The sequence below is a fragment of the Episyrphus balteatus genome, chromosome 4 (assembly GCF_945859705.1).
Source record: "Episyrphus balteatus chromosome 4, idEpiBalt1.1, whole genome shotgun sequence".
Classification (NCBI taxonomy): Eukaryota; Metazoa; Arthropoda; class Insecta; order Diptera; family Syrphidae; genus Episyrphus; species Episyrphus balteatus.
This window is the reverse complement of record NC_079137.1, coordinates 45,495,504-45,522,321: the sequence shown is the minus strand read 5'-3', so window position 1 is coordinate 45,522,321 and position 26,818 is coordinate 45,495,504. Positions and strand designations below refer to the sequence as shown.

At 28.0% G+C, this 26,818-nt stretch overlaps 2 protein-coding genes across 2 annotated transcripts; both read right to left on the bottom strand.

Moving 5' to 3' along the window:
* Positions 1-3,701: 3,701 nt before the first annotated feature.
* Positions 3,702-9,087, bottom strand: LOC129919694 (uncharacterized). The gene is made up of 2 exons (XM_056000664.1): positions 8,840-9,087; positions 3,702-4,276 (listed from the first exon to the last, which is right to left on the bottom strand). Exons 1-2 carry the CDS (start codon positions 8,849-8,851, stop codon positions 3,977-3,979), a joined length of 312 nt encoding a protein of 103 aa, XP_055856639.1. The 5' UTR covers positions 8,852-9,087; the 3' UTR covers positions 3,702-3,976.
* A 16,814-nt stretch (positions 9,088-25,901) lies between these two features.
* Positions 25,902-26,480, bottom strand: LOC129919926 (uncharacterized). Its single transcript, XM_056001034.1, has 2 exons — positions 26,256-26,480; positions 25,902-26,196 (listed from the first exon to the last, which is right to left on the bottom strand). The coding sequence occupies exons 1-2, from the start codon at positions 26,417-26,419 to the stop codon at positions 25,998-26,000; spliced, it is 363 nt and encodes a 120-aa protein (XP_055857009.1). The 5' UTR covers positions 26,420-26,480; the 3' UTR covers positions 25,902-25,997.
* Positions 26,481-26,818: the final 338 nt, after the last annotated feature.

The following is a 26,818-nucleotide window of genomic DNA, read 5'->3' as shown; positions in this document are numbered from 1 at the left end:
ATCTTGTATTAGGCTTAGAATTATAATACATTCAAAATATTAAATTTAAATAAAATTTTGGTGTTGCCTTATACTAGGGTGTCCATTTGGGACCTTAATAAAAAGAGAACATTTTACTCTAGAACCGTTAAAAAAAGAGGACTTACAAGAAAAAAAAAACAAAGAACAAAAAATAGAGTAATTGATAAGAAAAAGCAAAAGCTAACGTCACATAAGCAGAACAAATTTATTTTTCCTAAAGAGTTACTTAAAAGTAGTGGATCTGGGACACAGGAATTACGTGAAAAATGATCAAATCTTTTCAAAAAAGAACGCGTCCATATTCTCAGTTATTGTAAATCTTTTGAATGGATGTTTAACTTCTCTAGAAAAGTAAACTTTGGAATAACTGCACAAGTCAGCTTTTTAACAAATTGTTAAAAAGTACTTAGATACAAAAATCGAGCTAAAAGGCAATTAAACTGAGATCCGTGTAGAAAAAGAAATTATAAAATATGTAGATCGAAAACGAAAAACAGAACATCTCTTTTGAATTTAAATGCGATGAACACTTTACCTTAACTGTGAGTGGGCAGAGTTTGAGAGTTGAAACAACGAGACAGATAATCGTAACAATCTTGAAAAACTATGGACGAAAACAAAAAAAGATAGGTACTTAAAAGAGGACATTTGAAAAATAGAGAACAAAAAAAGAATATTATGAAAAAAGAGAGTGTAAAAAAGATCAGAGTTGAAAAAGAGAACATGTTCTCTTTAAAAGAGATGTTCTGGAAACCCTACCTTATACGTAACCCAAACCATAGCTAGAAAACATTTCATATCTCATCTGGGACACTTAAAACATCTTTAAATGTCTTAGATCGAATCCAGAACAAAACCTTTATATAATAAAACTATCAGAGGTTTATTAATATCCCTTATGTGAGAAACGTCTCTGAGCCAAACTTCAGATCCTTCTTTTTTAACACGATAGAATTATTAACTCAACACATCATTATCTTCAACTTAATTCTACTTTTATTCCCTAAGTGCTCGCTCCTGAGCGCGCGCTAATCATAAAAAAAAACAAAATTAAGATCAAATGTGGTCACTCGGGCGTATGTGTAACATTTTTATCCATATACACAAAAATTGACTAATACATTTTTTATTTTTTATATACATATTTTATTTCTTTTTCGCCTTGATGTTTGGATATCGAGAATTTGATTAGTAGCATCAAATTTTTGTAATGTAGAAGGTAATGAATCTTGTAGTTTTGCCGAGAATTCGATTAAAACATTTTTTCTTATTTTGCCTTCTAACAAACTATTTCATAATTTCGTAAACTAAGAGATGTCTGATATTGCATTACATTATAATAACAAAAAACAATACGCCGCCCGATAACATCTAGCAGACTATAGCTTGTTTAGCTTTATTATAACCGTAATCTTCCGATCTTCCCGCGTATTAAAAAAAATGTTAAAAAAAAAATCAATGAGGGAAAAAAATAAAAATTCATGGACTAGTTAATCTGATTCTAGATATTTGGCAGCAATTGACAGCTTTTTGATTTGGTACGTGAAGCAAACCTAAATAGTCGAGTCGATATCGTTAGAAGACTGAAGCTGTTAACGCCGCACACTGGGGATTTTGCGGAAAAAAGTCCAAAATTTAAAGTTCCTCGGAGAATATTTCAATAGTATTTCTAAATTCTAGAATAAAATCTGAATCAAAATCAGAAAGAATTACTAAAATCGGACTTGTAGTTTACTTTTTAGAGCTTTGTAAAGGGACAAGTTGTTGAAAGTATAAAAAACGAAGTGAAAATACCCTCAAATTAAAGCTGTGTAATTTTTTTTAGCTTGAGCCGACTCATACACTTTTATTTTTTCGTAAAGAAGCCATCGTTTGTCTATTGTAAATCGAAGAAATTATTAATTTTAAAGATGTAAATTATTTTATATAATTATTTAAAGAAAAGAGAAAAAAATGGCTTGATTTTTTCATATTGTTGTATATATAATTTTAGCTACACTTGCCTACAGTTAGAGGCTATTAAAAACTTTTTCCTTATGAAATTCCCTTTCGATGAAGGCCAAATTTGGGTGCCACCAGGTGCCACTGCGTTTTTTATTGGTAATTGAAAACTTCATTTGGTCGCAAAAATCATTTTCTTAAAAATTACTTAAAATAACAAAAAAATATTAAAAATCAATGGTAACACTTACAGTTATAAATGACACTTTTTTTAAAAGCCAAAATATTAGGCTTAATTTGAGCTTTTTAATTATGTTCTTTAAGTGAATTGTTTTTGAAATAATCGATTTCAAAGTCAAAATATTGAAAAAAAAAAATTTAAAAAATCATATCCAATACTATTTTTGACAAGGCTGGGGATTTGAATTCAATTTGAATAATGAAGAACACTGCCTTAATTAATTCCTTACCAAACACTGAAAACCATATGTTTCTATGCCTTCTAGTTTTCGAGAAAATTGAAAAGTAAAAAATCTCCTTTTTGTCAGATTTTTGTTTTTTTGGCTGCAAACTTGAAATTCTTATCCGAAAAGATAAATAGAGAAAATAAAATTAATTCGTAACACATTTTTTTACAAATCTACTACAATAAAATTACATTTGATTTTTTGAACTTGGCTCAGAAAAATTAATTTTCGTTATATGTAACTGAAATGTATGTACATAATATATTGAAAACTATTCAAATTAAAATCGAGTGAAAAGGGATTATGCGTCTTATTATTATACAATGTATAATATACATTTTATTAAAAATGGGAATTTTAAGCATTTTATGCGAAGATCTAAGCAGAAATCTAATGGAATGTCTCAAGATTTAAATTGAAATTATTATTGAAAAATACAGATCATCTTACCCATTCCTTTATTAAGAAGAATCAGAGTCATTTAATTGAGGAAAAAATGGCTCTCTTAAAAGAATAAACTTTTGAAAAATTTGTATAAAAAAATGAAAAAAGTGTTTTTTTTTTTAATAATTTTTAACTATAATTTGGGTTTTTTATTTTGCGTGGACGTGGACCTCGACAACAGTACCTACTATGAGTTATTCTTTTCCATTTAATGTATTTAAAATCGGTGAGGTGGTTCCAATAATACAAAAAAATTTTAAAAAAAAATGCTATAAGTACAAGTAAATTGAGAATCGGAATTCTTTATTACTCTCACAAATTTTTTTAAAAGGGCGTGGCAGTGGGCGGAAATGAATAATAATAATTTCTTACGACGAAAACTGTCATCCAAATCTATTCAGTGGTTCAGTTTTTATTTAATTTTTTCCGCACTCCCATACAAATTTCCCCAGTGTGCGCCGCAGACAGCCTGACAGACTGGCAGATATAATTGGGGAGCTCTGGTTTATTGCTATATCATCGATCGTTATGAAATGTTTGGTTTCATTGTTGGCAGTTTTCACGAATGCAACATTTGACATCTACAAGCTATACATTGCATATCCAAGTAAAAATAAATTGGATTTTAACTTATGCTAAGTACATCGCTGCAGTTGCAATCAATCTTGCAAAGTAGTTGTACTTGGCATCACTGATCCTGAACACTTTCTTTAACCAAAGAAAACTACAATTTTGTATTCTGATTGAATTTGTTTGTATTTTAGTTTATATTTTAGTTTATATTCGTCTTTTTTTTTTTGTTTGTTAATTTAGTACTTAAAACAATAATTTTTTTTTATCTAAAGCTCTTACAAGATCACAGATCAATATAGCATTTTTGTAATTCTTAACTTAAGAAATATTAATTTTTTTATTTCCTTAAAAAAATAAATAAAGATGAATATAAAAAACGTAAAAAAATGATATTTACAAATAGAAAAAAAAAACGAAAAATAGCCACAATAATGATATAAAAAAGTAATAAATATGCAATGGCAATTAAAAATAATTTATAATACATAGAAAATAATATTCAAAAAAAATTAAACAAAAACTATAAGCATCTAAGAATCTTCATGTTGTGCAAAGAAAAGGTATCTTTTGCACCAATCTTGTACATTATCCTCATCGTCACAGCACAATGGATAGACAATTTGGGATTTTGTTATCTTGGCACAACGCATGCAAAGTTCCATAAATTCCATATTCATGTCGCATTTTTGAATTTTTTGTATTGTCTCAGCACTAAGGTGGCCACTGTATTCACCGGATTCTACTTCTTCGGACGCTGATGGTCGGCAAGATACCAATGCACAAATGCAAGCAATTACTATAAGGCAGAGGAGGGCTCGAGAATGCATCAACTAGAAATAAATAAAAAGATAGTTTTTTGTTAATAAAATTAAATTTCTTCCAACTTTATTAAAACATAAAAACAAACAATTGGTTAGATTTAGTATATTGTGTTAAAATTTAGTTATTCTATTTTCAGTGTGGGGTTATCATGAAAAGTTGTACAGATATTAATGTAGGCTAGACTAGAGTTTGTATTTGGATTGTTTGCTAAGATCTTTTGTTATTCACAAAACTTAATCAATTGCGGCGGCGGGCGCCCGTCTTACTTAAAACTGCTTGTATAATTATTCATTTCAAAAAGGAAAAATAAGTGTATTTTAATCAGAAAGTTCTTATCGATAAAATACTTGACTTTATTATTTTATAACAAATTTTTAAATTTACTTATTTTGGAAAATATTAGTTTTCAAAAAACCACTAATACAGGGAGAAAAAAGACAACCTAAATACAAGCGGATCCATTTAGCATTCTGTTCCACCAGGTAGGTCCTGAACGAACCTTTGTCCGAAATGGAAGAGATGTTATTAAAACGACTGTAAATTAAGGTCGAAAACGCTTAGTGATCAAATTTGACTTTATTTCCTTTTTACTTATATGTACTTATGTAGGCACTTGGTCTTGGACCATTTTTCTTTAAAAAAAAAAACACTTTTCTCATTTTAATTACCAATTCCTCAAGTGTGTTTTTTAGTTCAGTAAGTTTTTTGATAAAACTGACAAAAAACACTGGTCAACAAAGTTAAACCTTGTTTTGTTGCCGAGACTTAATTAAAGTTTTTCAAAGGTTTTTGGTGTGCTGAAATATTTTATCGGTTTCCGTTTTTTAAATATTTTTGTAACAAAATGCAAAAAAAAATTGAGTGCAATCATGGGGGGCAGGATGTTTACAATTTGTAATGGTTTCTAGGAACGATTTTTCCTTTAAATAAAAGCCTGTTGTTGTTGAAGTAAATTTGGCTCATTTTATCTAAAGAATATATTGAGCCTTATACAGGGTGTCCCAAAAGTAATGGATCAAACGAAATATGCTGATAGGCAAACGTTAGGACTCTCAGAATTTGGTAATTTGTTCATCCCAAATCCTTACGGTTTTCGATTTAATGCAGTTTTTGTGAAATTTCGAAAAATCCCGACTTTGCAACAGTATTTTGCTTCCTGCGATCATTATTGATTTTTGTTTTTTTACAATTCCTTCACTTAAACATCGATTAGTAATAAGAAATAATTAATTAATCAAAATATTTTTTATTTCAAACGCCATTTTGCTGAAAATTAATTAACAGTTCCATGTTTTATAAAAACTCAATTTCTTACTTTTATTTCAGAGCAACACCCTGAAAAAATTTTTTATGATGTGACACTGGTTTATTATTTTCAAAACTTGCCGTGTTATTGCAGTTTTCAAAAATGTAAAAAAATTTCCAAAGTTGAAGTTAGAACAAAAGATATAAAACTTTAAAAGCAGCAAAACAGGGATTTTCAGAGAAAAATAACAAAGAGAAATAAACACATTTTCTCGACTGTTGTTTGTTTAATTCTTTTTGAATAAAAGCCTCGATTTTTGTTTGTTATTTTGTTCTGAAAACTTCTGTTTTTTTTTGCATTCAAATTGTTATATCTTTCGTTCTAATTTCAACTTTGGAAATTTGTATACATTTTTGAAAACTCCAATAACACGGCAAGTTTTCAAAATAATAAACCATTGTCACACCATACAAATTTTTTTCAGGGTTTTGCTCTGAAATAAAGGTAAGAAATTGAGTTTTTATAAAACATGGAACTGTTAATTAATTTTCAGCAAAATGGCGTTTGAAATAAAAAATATTTTGATTAATTAATTATTTCTTATTACTAATCAATGTTTAAGTGAAAGAATTTTAAAAAAACAAAAATCAATAATGATCGCAGGAAGCAAAATACTGTTTCAAAGTCGGGATTTTTCGAAATTTCACAAAAACTGCATTAAATCGAAAACCGTAAGGATTTGGGATGAACAAGTTACCAAATTCTGAGAGTCCTAACGTTTGCCTATCAGCATATTTCGTTTGATCCATTACTTTTGGGACACCCTGTATACCACTTTCACATTGTTCAAAAAATGTAAATTTTTGTAATCAAACACAACAATTAAACGGATTTTCTATAAAAATATTTAAAGTGCAGGTGGATTTACTCACACATCTAATGGGTGAAAAGTGATAGGGTTTAAGTGCGGTTAGTTTAAAAGTCAATTTACAGTGGCGTATCCAGAAAAAAAATTGGAGGGGGCTGAAAAATTTTTCAAAAATTTTTTAGAGGGTAAATTGAGGCACTCAGCTCTCAAACGGCCTAACCCACATTTTCAAAAAATTAAACTGAGTACACAGATCGAACCGCAATAAAACAATTTATAATATAAAAATACATTCTCATAAAATTATAATAATTAGAGTTAAAATTAGAGCCCAAAACTCTTGTCACTTGTCAGTGGAAGCCATTTTGGCTTCACAAACAAAATTTCTTAAACTAAATAGGTATAAAAAATGTATTTTCAGAATTAAAAAAATATCAGACCAATATAGCCAATACTCCTAACTAACTAAGAATTAAATAATATTTTTTTTATAACTATTACAAGCCATTAAAAAAGAAACCCTGAAAATAAGATTTTCTTTAAACCCGTTTTTCTCAAAACGAAATTTTTGGGGTAAGGTTTTTTCTCTGAAGACCATTGAAAATTCTATACAAATCAGTTTGTTTTGAATGAAAATCAAAAATCTTTGAACAATTTTGTTTGTTTTAAAAAAGTGCTAATTATTTGGATGGATTTTTTAATGGTCTTTTTCGAGGAAGCCAGCAGTCGTGAGTTATTGGTAATTTTCTTTTCTTTTATTATATTAAATCGTTTAAAAAAAAAAAATAAATAATTTTTTAAGAATAGTCAGTAATTAGAAAAAAAACGTATTTCTCATGGTTGTTTTGAGAAATTTGGTAGGAAAACTTCAGACTCATGTTCAGAACCCTATAAAAAGTTGGCCACAAAAAAATTTCAGCAGAGCTTTTCACTTGTATATCTTGAAAATTAAAAACTTTCAAAGACTCGAGTTGTAAGTTGAATGTCAAGTTACTTTCGAATATCAAGAAAACAGCATTTCTCTCTTATGTTTAAGTGGCGTTTCTGTACTTGTGATTCAAAGAAAAAAGCAATATCTTATATTTCTTAGAGGTGGTGGTCATTCAAGGCAAACAAACATAATTCATTGGCTGTACTCTCATATTAAAAAAATCCCATCAGAAATATAAACAAATAAGGAAAAAAAAGAAAAAACAAATTTGATAACATAAAAGGTACATTTTGGACTTTAGTCAAAAATATACAACAAAATCAAGATCATATCGAAAGTCCGGGGTAATGCCTTTTTGATCTGGCCCCGGCGCTTGTGTCGAAAAGTTATATACATACTTTTTTTTGTTGATAATGATGAATAATACAAAATAATTTTTGTTTTTAATTTATAAAGAATGATCATGCTTTTGTACAGTGTTCATTTACCATAGGTATTAATATTTGGTTTTAATTGATTAAAATTGAATGGAATTGTTTTTTTCTTAAAATCAAAGCACTCATTTTTGTTTGTGAAAGTAGTGATTTTAGTTGTGAAATCGCAGTTTAAACGAGTTTTAACTATAGACAGATTGTCTGTGAATTTCCAAATTTATAGAATTTTTACACAGAAAAAAAATCAAAAAATCAAAAATTTAAACATAGTTTTGTGGTTTTAAATTTTTTTTTCAAAATATTAGGTTGAACTCTTATTTGTTATTTATCTTAACAAATTTAAAATTATTGAATCAGTAATGTCTTGACTCCCTTTTTAGTACAAATTCTTATTAAATTAAATATTCAACAGTTTTTAAAATTCTGTTTTTACTGGTTACTTGCCGTGATTCAGAAATTCAATGTTTAAAAAAGCGTTAATTAATACCTATAAGTCACAAGTAGTAGGTAGGTAGAAGATGTAAAGGCTACAATCAAAATTGGGAAAAAGAATTTTTGAGATGATTTTTGGACTGGAAATATTTTGAAATGAAATAAAAAGAGAAAACGGTAAGAAGTTAAATTTTTTTTCACCACCAACGAGTTGAAAGGAAAAAAAAACATTTTGTGATAAGATGGAAGGTTGGTACTTATAGGTAGGTAGGTTATTATACCAAAAAGGACATTTTATAAAAAAAAAAAATAAATTACAAAATCGCTTAAAAAAAAGGAAACATTTGGTACATAATAACTCATAACTCTAAAGAAGAAATCTTTAAACCTTAAATATTTCAACGTTTCATTTAAAACTTCTAAAGTTTATTTTCAAAAATGTAAAAAGTAACCCTTTTGAGGTTTGAAGTGTAATGGATTGGTAATTTTTAAACAAAAAAAAAAACTATTTATTTATGCGACACATTAAAGTTTAAAATCAAAAATTAATTTTTGGGATAGGTTAGTGTTGATAGTTTGAAAATAAAATAATATTCCCAAGAATAAAATAATATTCACAAGAATTGTTTATTTATATCACAAAAAAAAAATCAAACTCACTTTAAACTGCATTTTGAAAATTTTCAAATCCTTTTAATTGCTTTTTCCAAAAATTTAAATGAAATTTAAGTTTACAAAAAACTTTTTTTTTTTTTAAATGTATCGTTTAAGAGTCCTTTAACACACACTTAATATATTCACTTTTTCAAACCGTAAGGGTGAGTAGATAGGAATTTTGTTTATATTTTATATTTTTTCAGAACAGTATCTGTTTTCAAACACGGCTTCGTAAAGAAACTGAAATGCTTCCTACATTTCTACCAGTTTTATATATGACGAAATCTTGTTTTCAAAAAAATCCCCACCTTAGCATAAGAAGCCTTCTCTGTCATCCGTGAACAAATGAGATAACAATACTTATGTGCTTTTGATTATAAGCACGTCTCTCAAAAACAAAGCTTATCAATAAAAAAAAAATTAAATGAGATCAAATTAGAAATGAACGCGTGTTGGTAATATTTAAGTCTAATCACCCACCCACAAGAACCCTGTTATCAGTAATAATTCGAAATACCTAGACATGTTTTTGAATAAAAGCAAACAAAAATTGATTCATAACTTTCTCTCAAAAAAGCATACTACTTATCTATCGAAAGGTATACCTCAAAATATACTCTCTTATTTTATTGATAATCTTCGACCATACTTATAAGCTCTATTCTAATAAGCTACGGAGAGACTCTGAACGTTGGGTGCCTTTTACTTAGACCCCTCGAGATTAGAACTGGCACAGCGCCAAACGAGGTAAGACAGGCGTCAGGCGTTGCCTTCTAAGCAATACAAAAAATAAACTACTGTCGATAATATAATTTTAATCAGCTCTAATACAGCCAACAAAAAAAAATAATTAAAAAAAAAACAAAACTATTTTAATCTGAGGTGTCAGTAACTGGATCATCCATTGAACCTTATCATCACGCATTCAAATGCATAGATCTTGTCATTAAAATTGTACCTTTTAGGTGTATAATTCCCAAAATAGCAGAACATCCTTCAGATCACTGCGGGAACCCTGTTATCAATATTATGTCTCGTGCCAATACAATGCTGCTATATTATGATGGCAATAAAACACGACAATAATCATTAAAAAAGCATATTAATCGAAGTTTAATCGCTTAATTGCCTGACCGAGACTGATAGGACCACGACATCAGAGTGTATAATATAGTTGGTGTTGAAGAGAGAGCATATAACGCATGTTGCATTAAATTGTAATTTGTTTTTATTTAATTTCAAAATGATAAGCAACTCAACTCAGTCCAGTCAAAGGTTTTATCTCTAAAAATAGTCAGAGTATGTTTGTATATGTACTTATTTATGGGAAAGAAAAACGTAATCATTATGCGATGTTACTTCCTATACCATTTTTTCCTTGAGCTTGGGGCATAGAATATCAATTTAATTTCATTGATGCTTGGGGTAAAAAATGTTAGGATTGATAATAAAATTATGAGAGCTGGGAGCATATTGACATTTGTTTCTTATCATTATGATGGCCAAGTTCATTTGATGTAGTTTTATTTACTTATGAAAAGTGCGCAATTTATGACACGTGTATGTTAGCCTTTTTAGATATGCAATAAATATTTTTTAATTTCAAATGATAAAACTAGAGATTTAAAATTGGAAAAATTTGCATGCTACAATAGCTGCGTTCCTTTGGAAATATTTATCTACTTTTTAATACTTAAAACTACTTTGATCTACTTTGCTATACTGAAAAAGTAGTTTAAAGCAGCTTTAAGTACTAAAAAGTAGATATTTCCAAAGGAACGCAGCTAATGATTCTCTATATATATTTTTTACCATAAATTAATTTCAGACATAATTTTAGTTAAGTTTAGATCATTTTCTGATTTATTAGACTATTAGGCCCGTAGCCAGAGTTGAATTTAAGGTAGGGCAACGGTCTTGTTTAAATTTTTTTTCTCAGTCATGTTCCTGAATCCTTAATATCTTATTCTACAGTTCTACACCCAAGTCAGTTGAAAATTGACAAAGCTAGGATTTTTTAAGGTCAAAATAAATTGGGGTATTCACGACCCTGTGCAACAAAAAAGTGTTAAATTGCTAAATTTTATTTTTCTACTACTACAACAACAAATAGGACAAATTTTGCATCATTGTATTTTTTATATATACAAAAGTGTAAAAAATTGTAGTTTGTAGGTATATTTTAGTGGAGTAACTGAAGCTCAAAAATTGGCAATATTAGGGAAACCGGCCGAACAGCTTAGATTTTGATGATCTTTTTTTTCAAACGTCGGTAATTAAAAATACTTTAAGGTCTATAGATTAAAAATTGCCGGTGTTGCCGTTTTGATTTTTTAAATTTAATTGAAGATTTTTGTGAACAAAAACAAATTTTTTTCAAAAATTTTTCTTAAATTTCATAAATTAATTGATGCCAAAAGATTGTCTAGAAAATTCAAGGAAAAAAAATATATGGGAGTGAGGGACAATCTTCCATAGTTCAAGCGATAGATGCAATTTTCTTATTAATTGACTTCAAACACAAAAAAAAAAAATTTGAACACAACGGCAACACCTACAATATTCAAATAAACATTTTTTAAAAGCTAGAAGCTTAGTCATATATGTAAAATTAAAATTAAGTTAATTGAATGAACGGCTTTTGAAAGAATGGTAATTGAACTCAGATTTTTGAAAAAAAAAAATTATTGAAAAAATTTTAACATGTCGTTTTTTAAACTTGGTCGTAACATAAAATGCATTTATTTTCAAATTTTTTTGGCCGCATTTATTATGATTTCAAATTATAAAAGGAAATGTCAATACGTATTACGGCTTATGAAAAAAATTAAAAAGTAGGTATTTCATTTTCGAAGAACTTTTTTTAATAAAAGTTTTGAAAAAAAATGTAACTTATTTTTTTTTTAAAGTTCAACATCTAAACATAAAATTATTTTTTATTCATTTAATAACCCTTACTGTTGAAAGTTAAATAGCAAAAATTTAAAGTTCCTATTTACCACAGTCTTTGAGAAAATTAATTATTTCAATGCAAAAATTCAGTTTTAATAAAAAAAAACCAATGAAATTGAAGTAATTTTTCATTTTTTTTTCAAAATTGTGATATATTTTACCTTTTTTGCTTCGAAATTTAAACTGATAATATTTATAGCCAAAAATTTTTTTTAAATAAATTCATATTTTATTAAAAAAAGTTTGGAAAAAAGTCATGTTAAATTTTTCTAATAACATTTTTTTTTTTAATTCTGAGTTTTAGGACCATTTTTTCAAAAAGTCTTGAATAAATTTAGTGGATTTAAATTTAAGAGATAAGAATTAGCTTCTGGCTTTTTAAAAATGTATTTTAAAATATTGTAGGTGTTGCCGTTGTTTTCAAAATATTTTTTTTGTGTTTGAGGTCAGAATGTTAGAAAATTGCATTTATCGCTTAAACGATGGAAGATTGTCCCTTACTGCATTTTATATATTTTCCTTAAATTACCTAGAGAATCTTTTGCTATCATTTTTTTTATGAAATTTAAGCAAAAAAAATGGTTTACTTAAAAAAAAAATTAATTTTAATTTTAAAAAACAATACGGCAACACCGGCAATTTTTAATCTATAGACTTTAAAGTATTTTTAATTACCTACGTTTGAAAAAAAAAATCGTCAAAATCAGAGCTGTTCGGCCGGGTTCCCTAATAATTTGCTTTAGTTACTCTACTATTTGGTTGTTTTAGTGTAAGAAAATGTTACACTTTTGCAACGATACGAGACCATTTGCTTCGATTTGGGAATACCCCTATTTTTTTGTTTGCCCTAAATCCAATTTTACTGTGTTCGAATAAACGTACTAAATTTTGACTAAAGTAATCTTTAAATGTTAGTTTTTGTCACACAGCGTAATCTTTGACAAGTAGTGAAATCTAATTTATTTCATTGTTTATTTTTGTTCTTGATATCCCCATTGAGCACATTTTGCAACCAAATTTAATTTTTTTTTGTAAAAAATCTGCACTTGGTTTTCGGTTCTGTCTTCGAGTCTACTCAAATAATTTTTGACCATAGTAGACGCTTCTCTTGTTGGAATTGTAAGACCTTAAACATTCATTGAAAATTTTTTGCCGCCGGATACAAAGGGGTTAAGTCACAAAATTGCATTTTTTGGGTTTTGATGAAATAAGAATAAGCTCTTCTTAATCTTTTATTTGGTATCAAAAACATAAATTTAGAGCAAGTCTTTCCTATAGAAATAAGAGGATAAATGCTCCAAAATGCATCGATTTTCATACATTAGCTCAACTTCAATCGCATTTTCTGGCAAACTATAATTTATGACTTAACCCCTTTGTACCCGGCGGCAAAGAATTAGCATTGTTATGCAAATGCGTTTAATTTGAACATATATTACAAAGGTTAACAACATTAAACTTTTATTTTGTATTTGAGACTAAACTGAACTTTTCTAAAAGTTTTTTTTGTGTGCTCAACTCGGCTCCGCAAAACTAGGCCCCAAATTGGGGTATTTTTTTTATAATGAAATTATGCATTATTATTATAAAGAATAAATCGCGCGATTTTGTCAGCTATTCTGTTACTTACTTATGCTTTTAAATGTAAAAATCTTGCTGCAAACCATCAGCGAGACCATCTTACAATTCTGGGTCTAAGCGTAATTTCACAAAAGTTTTTTGAAAGACAATTCAGTTTAGCATTTTCATGTCAATTCTGAAAAATGAAATAAGGCCCTCCAAAAATAGTGCTGGGGTCTTATTTCATTGGGGTCTTATTTCATAATGAATTTATGCTTCAAAAACAAAATGAAATAAGGCTCCAAAAATGAAACAACACTCCACAATTTGTTGTTTTGTGTGTATTTATTTCATTTTTTTTATTGCGGCCTCATTTTCTGGGGCCGCTGAACTCGAATCCGAAGTCAAAATATTTAGGTACTTTTTTCTTTTTTGAAATATTAACGCTCTGTCGGAAAATGCTGTTTTTTTTTTTTTTTTTTGCTGTTTTTGAGGTTATGCTATAATTATTATTTACCGGTTCCCTTAAAAAACGTTGTCTTCTTTCAAAGCTGTTTAAATCTCTCCGATATTTTTACTTGCGATATAGGTACTATAGGGCAAGTTTAGGATTCGTAAAAAAAATCGAACTCGAGATAACAATTTTACATGACATTACGATGATGGAGAACGCCAAAAAAGTGGGTCCGGCAATTCTGTCTGTCTGTCTGTCTGTCCGTCTGTCTGTCCGTCTGTAAGTACCTCGAGCTGCAGCCTAAACTAATGGAGCGATTTTCTTCAAACTTGGTAGTTAGCAGTTTTTGATGATTCCCTAGAGGAGAAATTGAAATTTTTTTTTTACGACCAAAACTAACGGTACCTGCCATATAACGGAAATAGAAAAGTAAATTTTTTTCGATAACAGCTCTAACGATTTTGATTAAAATTTTTGTGTATAGTATAACACATAAGATACAACTTTTGAAATAAAAAAAATAATTTTGTACCGTTATTAACGGTACCTGTCATAGAACGGTTTTTTTGATTTATGAATATCTCGTACAAGACTAACCCGATTTTAACTAAAATTTTTATACAAAAGCGTTCAAGTAAAGGTAATATTAAAATTTTAGAAAATTTCCAAAAAACACATTTTTGGATTTTTAAAAAATATTTGACAATTTTTTTTTGAAAACGGGTTTGTGAAAAATTTTTAAATTTCGTTTTTATGTGTAAATTAATTATTTCTTCATAATGGCATACCAACTTTTTTTTTGAAAAATGTTAGAAAATTTTTATATATAAAAAATTATTTTTTTAAAAAACGGCTCTAACGATTTTGAAAAATTTTTTTCTGATTATAAAATTATAAAATTATAAAAACAGATTTTATTTTATTTTAATTTTCCCAAATATTCTTGAATAAAAAGCTGTAACATTAAAGTCACTTTAAGCATAAGAGCAAGTACGTGCGACCCCAGTCGTGCATTTTATTTTTAAATGTCTAAGATATCTTCAGTTGTTTGCCGTACTTTAATATCATAAAAGAGAAATATAACGCCTCTTTTATAAGTAGGATATTTTTAAAAGAAGAGCATTTTCAAAAGTAGGGCATTTTTGAAGGTAGAACGTTTTCATAAATTTGAAGGTAGTGCATTTTTGAGGCAAGGAATTTTTAAAGCTGGAGCAATTTTGAAGCTAAGACATCTTTATAAGTTTGGCAATTTTAAAGCTACAGCTTTTTTGAAGGTAGGGCATTTTTATAAGGGCAGCCTTTTTGAAGTTATAAAGTATTTTAAAAGCTAGAGCATTTTTGAAAGTAGGACATTTTCTAAACTAGGGAATGTTTTAAGGTAAGGCATTTTTAAGGCAGGGAATTATTGAAGGTACGGCATTTTTATAAGAAGAGCATTTTGAAGGGAGGGCATTTTTGAAGGTAATCCCTTTGCTGATGGTAGGGCATTTTTTAATATTGGGTATTTTTTAAGGTAAGGCTATTTTAAGGCAGGGCATTTTAAATTTAAGGTAGGGCATTGCCCCCGTGGCTACGGGCCTGTTACTAAGTCCTTAGAAATCCTTAGGCTAATTTGATTTGATTGCTATTAATAGCCGTGTTTAATTTTCCTTTGTGATGCAGATCAGATCTTTTATTTATTTGCGTAACCGCAACACAGCGAAATCCTTTTTTGTTCTACCCAAATAAATAAACAGATGATCTGATCTGGATCACGGGGGAAAATATAATACGGCTAATATTATGTTGAAATATTTTTTTTTGTATTTGGTTTTTTTAATTTTTCTTAATTTTAATATTAAAGTTACTTAAATGTTTTTATACAAAAATTTTCTTTGAAATCGGTAGCGTCGCTTACGAGAAAGTCAAACATCATAAAATAGGTTCTATGGCAAGTACCGTTAATAACGGTCCAAAAAACATTTTTTTATTTCGAAAGTATAACCTTATTTGCCAAATTACATGTATCTTTTTTAATCAAAATCGTTTAAAGCCTTTTTCGAGAAAAACAACCTTTTTCATTTTGGTTTTAATTTTGGCCCTAAATAAAAGATTTAAATTTTCCCTCCAGGAAATCACCAAAAACCCTTCACTTCCAAGTTTAAAGCAAATCACAATAGTTGTTTAGGCTGTAGCTCGAGATAGAATTGCGAGATCTACTTGAAATGATATTAATATCATTCCTGATTGATATTTCGAGTTCCGTTTTTTCTACTAATCCTATAAACAATGTCTCTTAGCATCTCCATTTTCTAATTAAATTTTTGAATTAAATTGATTTAAATTTAAATTTGGACTTTAACAAATGATTGAATTCTTATTTTTATAAATACAATAGTATTTTTTATTTAATTTCCATCTCCTGGTCGTTAATGGATAAGATATTTAATAATAAAAGATTAAGCATACAAAAAGAAACAAAAATTTATAATTTTATTACCATCTACAATCTACCTAAATACAAATGTTGGTCAAAAGTCCAATAACTTTAACATTCCATTTTAACATTCCATCAGAGTATGAACCCGAATAATAAGATTGACGCTATTTAGGCTAACACTAACCTCAACTTTTATCTTGAATGATCATTAGTTCTTTATGATGACTATACAAATTTAATTTTAAATAAATTTCAATATTCTTATACACCAAAATTTTTATAAATTACTGTTTATGATTTTTCAAAGTTTTTTTATCAGATTTGTATTAAGAAATCACGTTAACCGGATCAATCCAAATTAAAAACTATTTAAATTGTTAAACTTTTATTTGATTTACGTGAGTGTTAAATTGATAACATTTCCGTCAAAACAAGAAAAAATATCATTGCCAAAATAATTTTCGATAAGATAATTATAAATAATACGTAGTTTTCTAAAAACCGATTATTTCCAAAAAAAAAAAAATACATACTTGGCCCATTCATATTACTTAAAAGCTTTATTATGAATTAAAAAAAAACTCAGTGTCAAGTACGACTTTTATAAATGCACAGTGTGCTAGCTATGTAGCTTTGTTAGGAGTTTGATCAATATCACAAACTCGGGGCAATACACCATAATATCTTAGCTGAAGAAGACTACTAGAGATAAGAATATTTTAATGAACAACATACCGAAAATTTACTATTGCAAACTCTTAGATGTCATACTGAATTTTATATTTTGTCGTCATCATTCTTTGATTTTGAACTGCGCATTTAGATTTCGGGAATTCCAACTAATAGTTAATGTATATGTTTATTTATTGCAAGTTTAAGACGTAACGTATTTTTTTGTCACATGTTGGGAAATAACATAGTCGATATAAGAATCAAAAGTAAGCACTAGCAAATTTCTATTGAAAAATTGGGTTTTTTCTTGCCGTTTTTGAAAAAAAAATTAGGTATTCTTTTTTTAAGGAAAATCAAAACTGGGTTTTATGGTTTTTCTAATAGTTCCTATGGCTATAACTGAACGAAATTGAAATGGGACCACATTGCAGCCACCAGCAAAAAAAGAATTATTAAAATTGGTTCACTTAGTCCAAAGTTATGAGTTAACAAACATAAAAAAAAAAACAAAAAAAAAAAAAAAACAAAAAAAAAAAATACAGACGAATTGAATAAATCCTCCTTTTTGGAAGTCGGTAAAAATACATACACTGAAGTAAAAACCGCAACGTAAAATTTAATATATTCAACGTTGATTTAACGTTGAAAAAACTAACATGAAATATCTTTAAATTAAAATTGAAACAACTTAAGAAATTTTTTTATTTTTGTCGGACTTCAGCTTTTGTAGCATTTTATCACCCTAATTTGCAACAGTGAGATAGCACAGTGGTAAAGCATTCGCCGACTTGTAGGTTCGATCCCCAGCGGCTGCCAACTTTTTATTTTTTTTTTAATAAATTGATGCTTTTTTTCAAAGTTGAAACAACTTTGATTTAAAAATGATTTATAACGGCAAACCATTTTAAACTATAGTCCGGTCAAATTAGACTAAAATAAGGGGGTGAGGTTACATAAATTCCCAGCAAGCTGAAAATTATTAGGATTGTTGGAAATACCATCATACATTAAATCTAAAATGTCTTCATCGATCCGAGACCTGGAAAAAAATTTACATGGGGTCAAAGGTCATAAAAACTGGTTTTTCACTTTTTTCAGCAAAACCGTAAGTCTTATTAAAAAATTTTCAATGCGAAGATTGTAGACCAGATTATTATCTATAAAATGTGTTATGACACTTTTTTTTCCTAAGACCCACCGTTTCTTAGGTATAACGATTCAAAAAGTTGAAGTTGAGTTGTAATCGTCATAGTCAGGACTATTCTAAAAAAAAACTTTCGTTCTTCAATGGTTAAGAATATGGGGAAAGCAAAAAAAAAAAAAATGGAAATTTTCACCAATTTTCCGATTGGGACCCTCCTCCCCAAACCATTTCCCTGGGAATTTTTGTTTAGAATAGGTCTGAATATATACAGGGTGTCCGATAGATAATGGATAATGTTCTAAAAACCGATAGAAAAAAGTTCTATAGCAACCAGTTCATAAAATATTGGCTTTTTTTCGTTCAGTGTATTTTAAATTTTATCATCTTATGTTTTCGTTCACCACGAATGAATGAATTTTATTTATTTATTTTTTTTTTTATAATTTTCTACAATAATTGGATGAGTACATAAACACTTTAAAAATTTCATAGCTATTGCACATTTTCCTTAAAAAAAATTTGAAAACTGTTTTTCGATGCAAAATGTAAAAAAAGTATTTTATGAACAATTTTAAACACCTGTGGTATAAAATATATCTATAGAAACCTAGGTGGCCAACTTTCTTAAAAATATTCCCTTAGACGAGAATATTTTTAAGAAAGTTGGTTTTCGTTGATTTTAAGTTGTTTTTTCCCTCAGTGTAGTTTAAAAAACTGTAGAAAATGGTAAGATCAAAAAGCGTAGAGCTCTTTGTTAAAAAACTTTATGAAAAAAAGCGTGATAAAAGCGTATTTTTAGTTTCTTAAACTAGGTATGAATATTATTTTTTACTTTTTTGTCTTATCATGATTGAAAGTAGGTTCAAAATATTGTGTTGTCACCCGAACTACATACATATATATACAAATTTTGATAAAATTGAAAGTGGATTAAAATATGTATAGTTTCAAGATTTTATTACATTATTCTTAATTAGTTAATTACAACTGAAGCTTATAAAAGCGTATTAAAAATGGGTCTAGAAAAAATGATAATGAAATAATTTTTCTAGCTACAGGTTCCGCTCAATCCTTTTGAATACCGTTATAAACTTTTTTTTCAAAACTAATCCGGTTCTTTTCCTTGGTCTAAGAACTTGAAAATTTTTTTTCCAATTTTACCACTAAATGGATTAGAAAACTTGTTCATTCAGCTTAAATTTTCTTTTTTTAGGTTCGATACGATCATTTGGATGCTGAGATATCGAATTTTTTGTCTTTAAACATCAATATCTCAGCAACCGCTGGTTGCACAAGAAAATTAAGGAGTGTTTTGAAATCTTAAATAAATTTTTCCACATATTTTTAGACCAATGAAAAGAAACGGTATTTTTTCGGTATTCAAAAGGAAAAAAAGAAAAACGAAGCTTAAATAATGTTTTCATTGCAAGGTCTCAAATTTAGCTTTTACAGAAAGAACCCACAACTCGTCAGCCGACTTTACATCCTGCTTCATGACTTTTTCATTTTAAGTTTCAAAATTCGAATCGAACAGCACATCTTTGCGATATAAAGATGTTATAAGGTCCTAAAGGTCAGGCGAAAGGGCGAAATGACTGGAACTAAACTAGAAGCTGTCTTTAAAAAGTTTATTTTTAAATCGTAACTAAATGATGAAATCGAGTACTGAGAAATTGTTAAGAGAGATAGTAATAGCTATTTGATTGCGTTTGATTTAACTTGAATCTTATATTTTCTTTAATGCACTCTGCGCTGTAGCGTTTAATCAAACATACATACATCTATGAAAAATTGATCTATAGTCACTGAATGAGTGAATGAACAGGGAAGTTTTTCAAGTAAAAATTTGTTTTTTTTTTTAAATTTAAATGAATAAAAAGTTCAATTTTGATGAATAACCTTAAAAACAATCGAACCTTTAGAAAACAAAAAAAAAAAAAAAAAAAAAAACAACAAAATAAGCTTATTGTTACTAAATATAAACGAAATGCTAAGAAAAATATTTCTTACTATTATGAGACAAAAAAAAAATTTACTTGCTGGAATCATTATTAGATTCACTTACTCTCATCAAGAAATTCTAAACACGTGATGAAGGTACATATTTCCTATAAATCTCCACACTGTCTCTCTCTTATGAAATAGTAGAACTTATTGCATGAGAAATAAGCAATGCATTCAATCGATTTCAATTGGCCTTCGGCATATAAACGGAAAGATCATTGATCTGGCTCTAATTCATCGCACGAGTCTTGTAAATTGTAATAAAAAAAAAAAAAAAAAAAAACAAAACACTACACGAAAAAGGAAGTGATGTAAGTTGCATGATGTATTGACGGCGCTTACAACTTAATTCTGATACTTCTTTCCGGATGAATGAATGAATATTCTATGTTTAAGTCTGTCTGGGTAACTCGGGCGTATGCGCAATTTATTTTTAATTTTTTTTCTATTTTGCATTTCATTCAGTCTGTGAGTGAGCTTACGTTTTACAAACAACTCAACGATAACTGGGGTTAGTTCCAAGTAATTGACGATGAGATTGCAATTATTGTTTACTGAGTTTTTAATCAAAATCGTAGGTAGTTTAAAAATGCGGCACTAGAAATAGACGCAATTTCTGAATAAATACGGCGGTGTTTTCCGCTGGTGGTGGCGCGGCGGCACTTGTTGCTTAGTATTCACTTGCATAATAAAATGGCGCCTTAATTATGAGATCAGAAAACGCAATTTCTACTTTGGCTTGTGTAAATTGGAATTTTGTTTGCATAGTTACATGATTCCTTGGGAGACATTTGAATTGAATGAAATGTGTTACTTTGGTATTTTGTTATGAGGAGTGCTGCAGGTGAGCATGTTTTGAGTGAATGATAGTTATAAGTGACATGAAGCGCTATTTTACACATTTTTCTATCTGAAATGCCAGAAAATAACGTAAATTGATTGATAAGTTATCATTGGAATGTTTATATGCTTATAGCATATCGAACGAAAAAATTCCGATCATGCGATAGTTTCCTTAAAATGAGTGGAAATATCTAAAAAAACTTTCGACTTTGAATAGGAATTTTATAATTTAATTGACAATTTAAATTCTCCTTATCAATTTTTCGTGATTTAATAAGTATCTTATCAAACAATCAGTACTTCAACTTATCATCATCAGCTACTTATATAAAAATTATGCTATTAAACGAATTATGAGACTCGTGCTCAACTCAATAAGCGACCTTTGTGTAGACGAGCAAGTTGAGTCCCGATAATATTCAAAGATTAAAATACAGATAGGATTTTTTTTCCCATTTCGGTAATTCTCAAGCAGTTTGAATAACGACCTTTAACCGTCTAGCGATATTTCATCACAATCAACTGAGTTCCCTTTAATTAATCGAAAACGTATATAGTTTCCTTTTATTGAAATAATCGATTTATACCGACTCTATTTCAAGTACTCAATTTTTTTTTTGCAACAACCATGAATATCAAATGAACATTTTCTCAAGTTCTAGTGAAATTATTTTTCCTTAAAATATTGTATTCTTGTGAAGACTCTCCGTTTTTAGGTAACAGGATACAGGAATGGGTATTTTTCATAAGACGTTTACAAATTTCCTTGCATGTATATAAAGTTCAGATGATAAGTTTGTATGTAAATAAAATAAAAACGTCTAATATACCAAAAATAACCGATAACATTTAACACGACAAATTTTCATGTTCATAGATTTTATTTTTACAAAAGACATTCATTAAAAAAAAACATAGAATTTGTGAAGTCTCATTTCTTACAAAATTAAAGCTTATCAAAAGTCTCATGAGTCTAAGTTTACCAAAATAAATTTGAGTCACATTAAACAAAAATAAAAAAAAAAACACCCACAAAATTGTTTCCCGTCTAGATGAAGGCCAGCAATTTTTAGTAACAAATTTTGGGTGACTTTATTCTATTCATCAACAAAGTCTGCAATTTTGGCTATTATTGTACACAAAAAATATTCTTATCGCTCTTGTTGTGTCTGGCCTGTATATGGTAAATTGAATAGGTTATTCAAATAATTTTCACTTATACAACACGTGAAATAAATAGGGTTTTTTTTTTAACAATTTAAGCTTTTTTTTATATGGAATAGTTTGTAACAAAGGACAACATTCCTCAAGTCGTGATCTCGAATGGTGATCACGATCATAGGCAATGGTTACAGGTTTTTGGTGAGTGACTTCTGACATTTTGACCACAAGTATACAAATGATAACAATTTTGTTGATTTAAAAACAAACTTAATGATGAGACAGAGCCCGTGTCGACTGAAGTAAGCAATAAAATTATCGATATTGAACTTAGTGAAAAGTAAAATAAGGCGCATTAATTTTCTTAACAAAAATAAAAAAGATTCCTTCAGCAGATTTTGGGTGTGTTTGATAAAAAAAAAATTATTATTTATTGTTATTAAAATATTTATTTATTATTGGAAAAATAAATTTAGAAGTTAAATACCAAAAAAGTAAAGTAAACAAAAAAAATTGCACTATGATAGATTATACTTGTTTTTAACAGAAATTTTGATTTATTAAATTTGTAGGATTTTTCATTCCAGAATATGCACTCAAAGTTTGAGTTTTTGAGTGAAACTTAAATATTTTTTCAAATTTGAGAACAGAATTAGGAACATGAAACCAATCATAAAAAATCTTGCGCAAAAATTTGCACTGTTCGGTTTTTTTTGGGCTGTTTCTCAGTAAAAAATGATCGTATTACAACAAAACAAAAAGAATGTGAATGTTAAATTTTTCTGATTTGAGGATTTTATTATTTATTTTATTTCAAATGGTAAATTAGCAAAATCATTGGAACTATCTAAAACTAAAATTTTCATTTTTTTGTTTTTATTTTTCTTTTAAATTATTCATTAAATTCTCTACAAAGAAATTATGTAAGTGTGCTTTGTTGAAAAAAAAAAAAAATGTTAACTTACAATTGAGATTAATTTAGAAGAGCTATAAAAATAGGTATTTTTATGTTTTTTTTTTTAGAAAATGTACCGTTATTTTATAACTATGGGATATTAATAATAATTGAAGCTTAAGATACCTATCTGAAATAAATCTACAAAGTTACAGATTTATTCATCAAACAGTTTTTCTGTTCTGAGGGTCCCACTTTTTTTTTTAATCTTCATAAATTGAACTGTTTTTTTTTTATGGACGGAAATAGTTCAAAATCCGAATTGAAGCCTTGTCCCCTTCAGAAATTGCTAAATTATATAAGATAGTGAATAATGCTATATTGAGATGAAAATTTCAATTTAGAGTCAATAGAAAAATAAATTAATAAATACCTACATTTCATCGAATAAAAATTGCAATATTGCTGCAATTTTTACCTGGGATGTATACAAAATTGAACTTGAGAAAACAATGAGAAATGATAATACGATGATAAAGAATGCAAAAAAATGGGTTTCGCAATTCTGTGTGTTTGTGTATGTGTCATGTCTGCTATATGACTTAAATATTATACCTTCTTTAGAAATAAAGCAAATATTCTTTTAACCTTTATAAATGGTACCTATACTTGTCAAGGAACCGGTTTTTTTTATATCATAATTTCTCGTAATCTATTTCACCGATTTCAGCAAAAATTTTTGTACATAAATACTTTAAAGAATTTAATTTTATTTGAAAATTAGAAAAAATTTTCAAAAATAACAGTTTTTGATGAAAAAAAATCAATTTTTATTTTAAAAATCGATTTTTTGCCAAAGATTCAATAAAATTTCTCTTAATGTTGATATGTGTGGATTAATACTTACTTCAGATTGGCATTTCATTTTTTTTTTATTACCTATTTGATTTTTTTTTTAATATAATAAAACAATTTTCAAAAATAATCAAAAATTCTATGTTACACAAGAAATTAAATGGCATTTATTTCGTATCAAAGTTAAAACCATATAAAAAGGTGTTCTTTGTAATTTTGAAAAACGACTTTTAATACATTTCTCCTTATGTGAGACCGATTCGTGCATTTTGTTCAAGATCGTGGCAACACTTCAAATGGATTTTTGTGTTATCAGCTGGTGTTTACTATTTTGTTCTGATCAAATTCTATTTGCACTGGACTAATAAACTTACTAATATTTTCCCAGAAACTTCCAAGCTTTATTTAACAGTTTCTCTTGCCTAAAATATTAAGACCACAAGACTATTTTCTTATGTTATCGTCAAAAAATCGTAGTTATAAATGAGAATTAAAAAAAAAAAATTCATGTGTGCGATTCACACGTGGTAGAAGTGAAACCTTAAAAAATCATTTTTCTTGAAAAAAAAAAAAAAATAGAAAAAATCTACCTATTTTTTTCTATCACCTTCAAATCCATGTTTTTGATATGACAACCTATATAAATTTTATATCATCTGAAAGCTTTCTGTCTTAGCTCAAAATATATATATATCGATCAGACCTATGAGACATCTACAAAAAGAGCTAGAATTTTTTAAACTCGATGAAATTTCATAAAAATATTTATTTTTATGTTCTCATGTTATTAAATCAATTTTTTTGTTTGACAACCTATACAAAATTTTATACCATGTGAAAGCTTATTGTTTCACCTTGTATAATGATGCATAAATCTTATTTCAAAGATGTCTACAAGAGAAGTTAGAGTTTTTTAAAGTCAACCATGTCGAATTTCCAGACTGAGATTACGGTACTTCCTTCACTGGTAGCTGGTCATCGCCAACAGATCTCCACAGGTGTTTTGAGGTATTTTTAAATTTTTTTCAATTTAAGATTGTGTAACTTGTAGAGCACGTAACGTTATGTGTGATATATCAAATAAAAGGTTATGTTATTAGCATGCGTATTAAAGTTAAATCAAATTTGTATGTGCACTAGATCAAAAGATATAACGTGTGTTGGAAAAGAACATCTTTTTACCGTTATCTCCGAATTTTGAATATGAAATTAATTGAAATTTTGTACAATTATAATTTATTGAATTACCTATCTATAGTACAAATTTCATTTATCTATCTATTAAAACAAAAAAGTTATAACAAGTTGAAGTCGTGTCGCGTTTTCGTTTCATCTTGCTTCAAATCACTACGATACTAAAGAAGTTTTCACTTCAAAAAAATTCTATTAAATATTAAAAGTTTGAATGACCTCAACTCCAATGCGTTTTGAAAAGGTACGGCAGTGGTCTCATCAGTTAAATGCTATCGTACGATTTTAAGACTCATTAAAACTCATTCCGAGAAAAATCAGTGCTCAGTTAATACTACAAGACCTCATCATAGTTTATTTTTGACAAAAAGTGGACATGTTGCCGTTTTTCCCCTGGACCCTTATGTACCTTTAATAAGAATTTAATTATTGTAGGGCAATTTGGTAAAATTGAACTTTTAAAATTAAATAAAAGTATATTTTTTTTATATAAAAATTGCATATTGTAAAAGCAAAATGTCGTTGCTTGCCTTAAAACATAGTTGAATATTGTTGAAAAATACTGACATATTATACCTAATATATTTCTTTAAAGTTTAAACGAAACCAATCAAAATATTGGGTAAATAAAAATATTTATCATCATGATTTACTTTTAAGCTCCACCTTCAAGCTGACTATTACAATCAAATTTCATTCTTAATTCGATTAACAGAAATAATGCAAAAAAAATATATAAAACAAAATTAATATAGAAAAAGCATTGATATTAAGCTTATGTATTCAAAGCTTTTTATAACACTTTAGGTGTATCATGATGCACTACACCAAAAAGTATGTGTTATAAATTCCAGTATTAAAGATTCAAACCTTAATAAAGACCGTTGAAAGCTTGTTTAAAATAAAAGCTTAAGGTTGTTGTAGACTGCTATCTTAAAACAAATAATTTGTGCAGATTTTATTTTTATAACAACACATCTCTGTACAAAATTTATTTCTGCTTATAATGATCTAAATAGTGCCTATACAAAACTTTTTCTGAATTTCGTCCCACGCCTTGATCTTTTGTTTAATATTTTTAGCCTTGGTAAGTCTAGCATAAGGTCCCAATGTTCGATATCCATTATTTATGTAACGTATATAGCCCAAATATTCAAGAGTCATTACAGCCGATCCAATTTGAGAATCAAGATCACCATTGGCGAAATTTCTAAAAAAAAAACAACTCTTGGTTTAAAATATTTATAATTTTTGATTAACAATACTCACTCCTGCCTTAATAATTCAACCAAATCCCGATGACCTAATTTGTTTTTGTATTTTGGATGATCTTGAAACATTCTGACAACATCCAAAACAAAAAGTGGTATATTCATGTGATATATGTTTCTTTTAACTGGATTACAATTTAATGATGCGCTGGATGGATTCATAATTTCGATAGTTAAAATGTTTAAATATTCACTACAAAAAAAAAAAACAATAGAAAAATATAAATCGCGTTCTTCAAGCTTTTTTATTTTTAACTTAAAAATGACTGTAATTTTTTGACAGGTATTTAAAAAAAAAAATGAGAATACTTTGTAGGAAAAAGTTTTTAAATAACAGACTAGTTTATTTATTTACCAAGAAAAAATATAATAAATAAAATGACCCACATTAGTTTTCCACTAAAATTGTAATCTACAAATCAAAGTCAAAAGAGTTTTTTTTGCCGGGTTTAGCCCAGCACTTTCTGTTAAAACTTTACAATATCACATTTTCTTTTCTTATGAAAACATATTCCGAATAGTATTCAAAGGGTTGTTTACTAAAAAAGATTTATTTCTTGT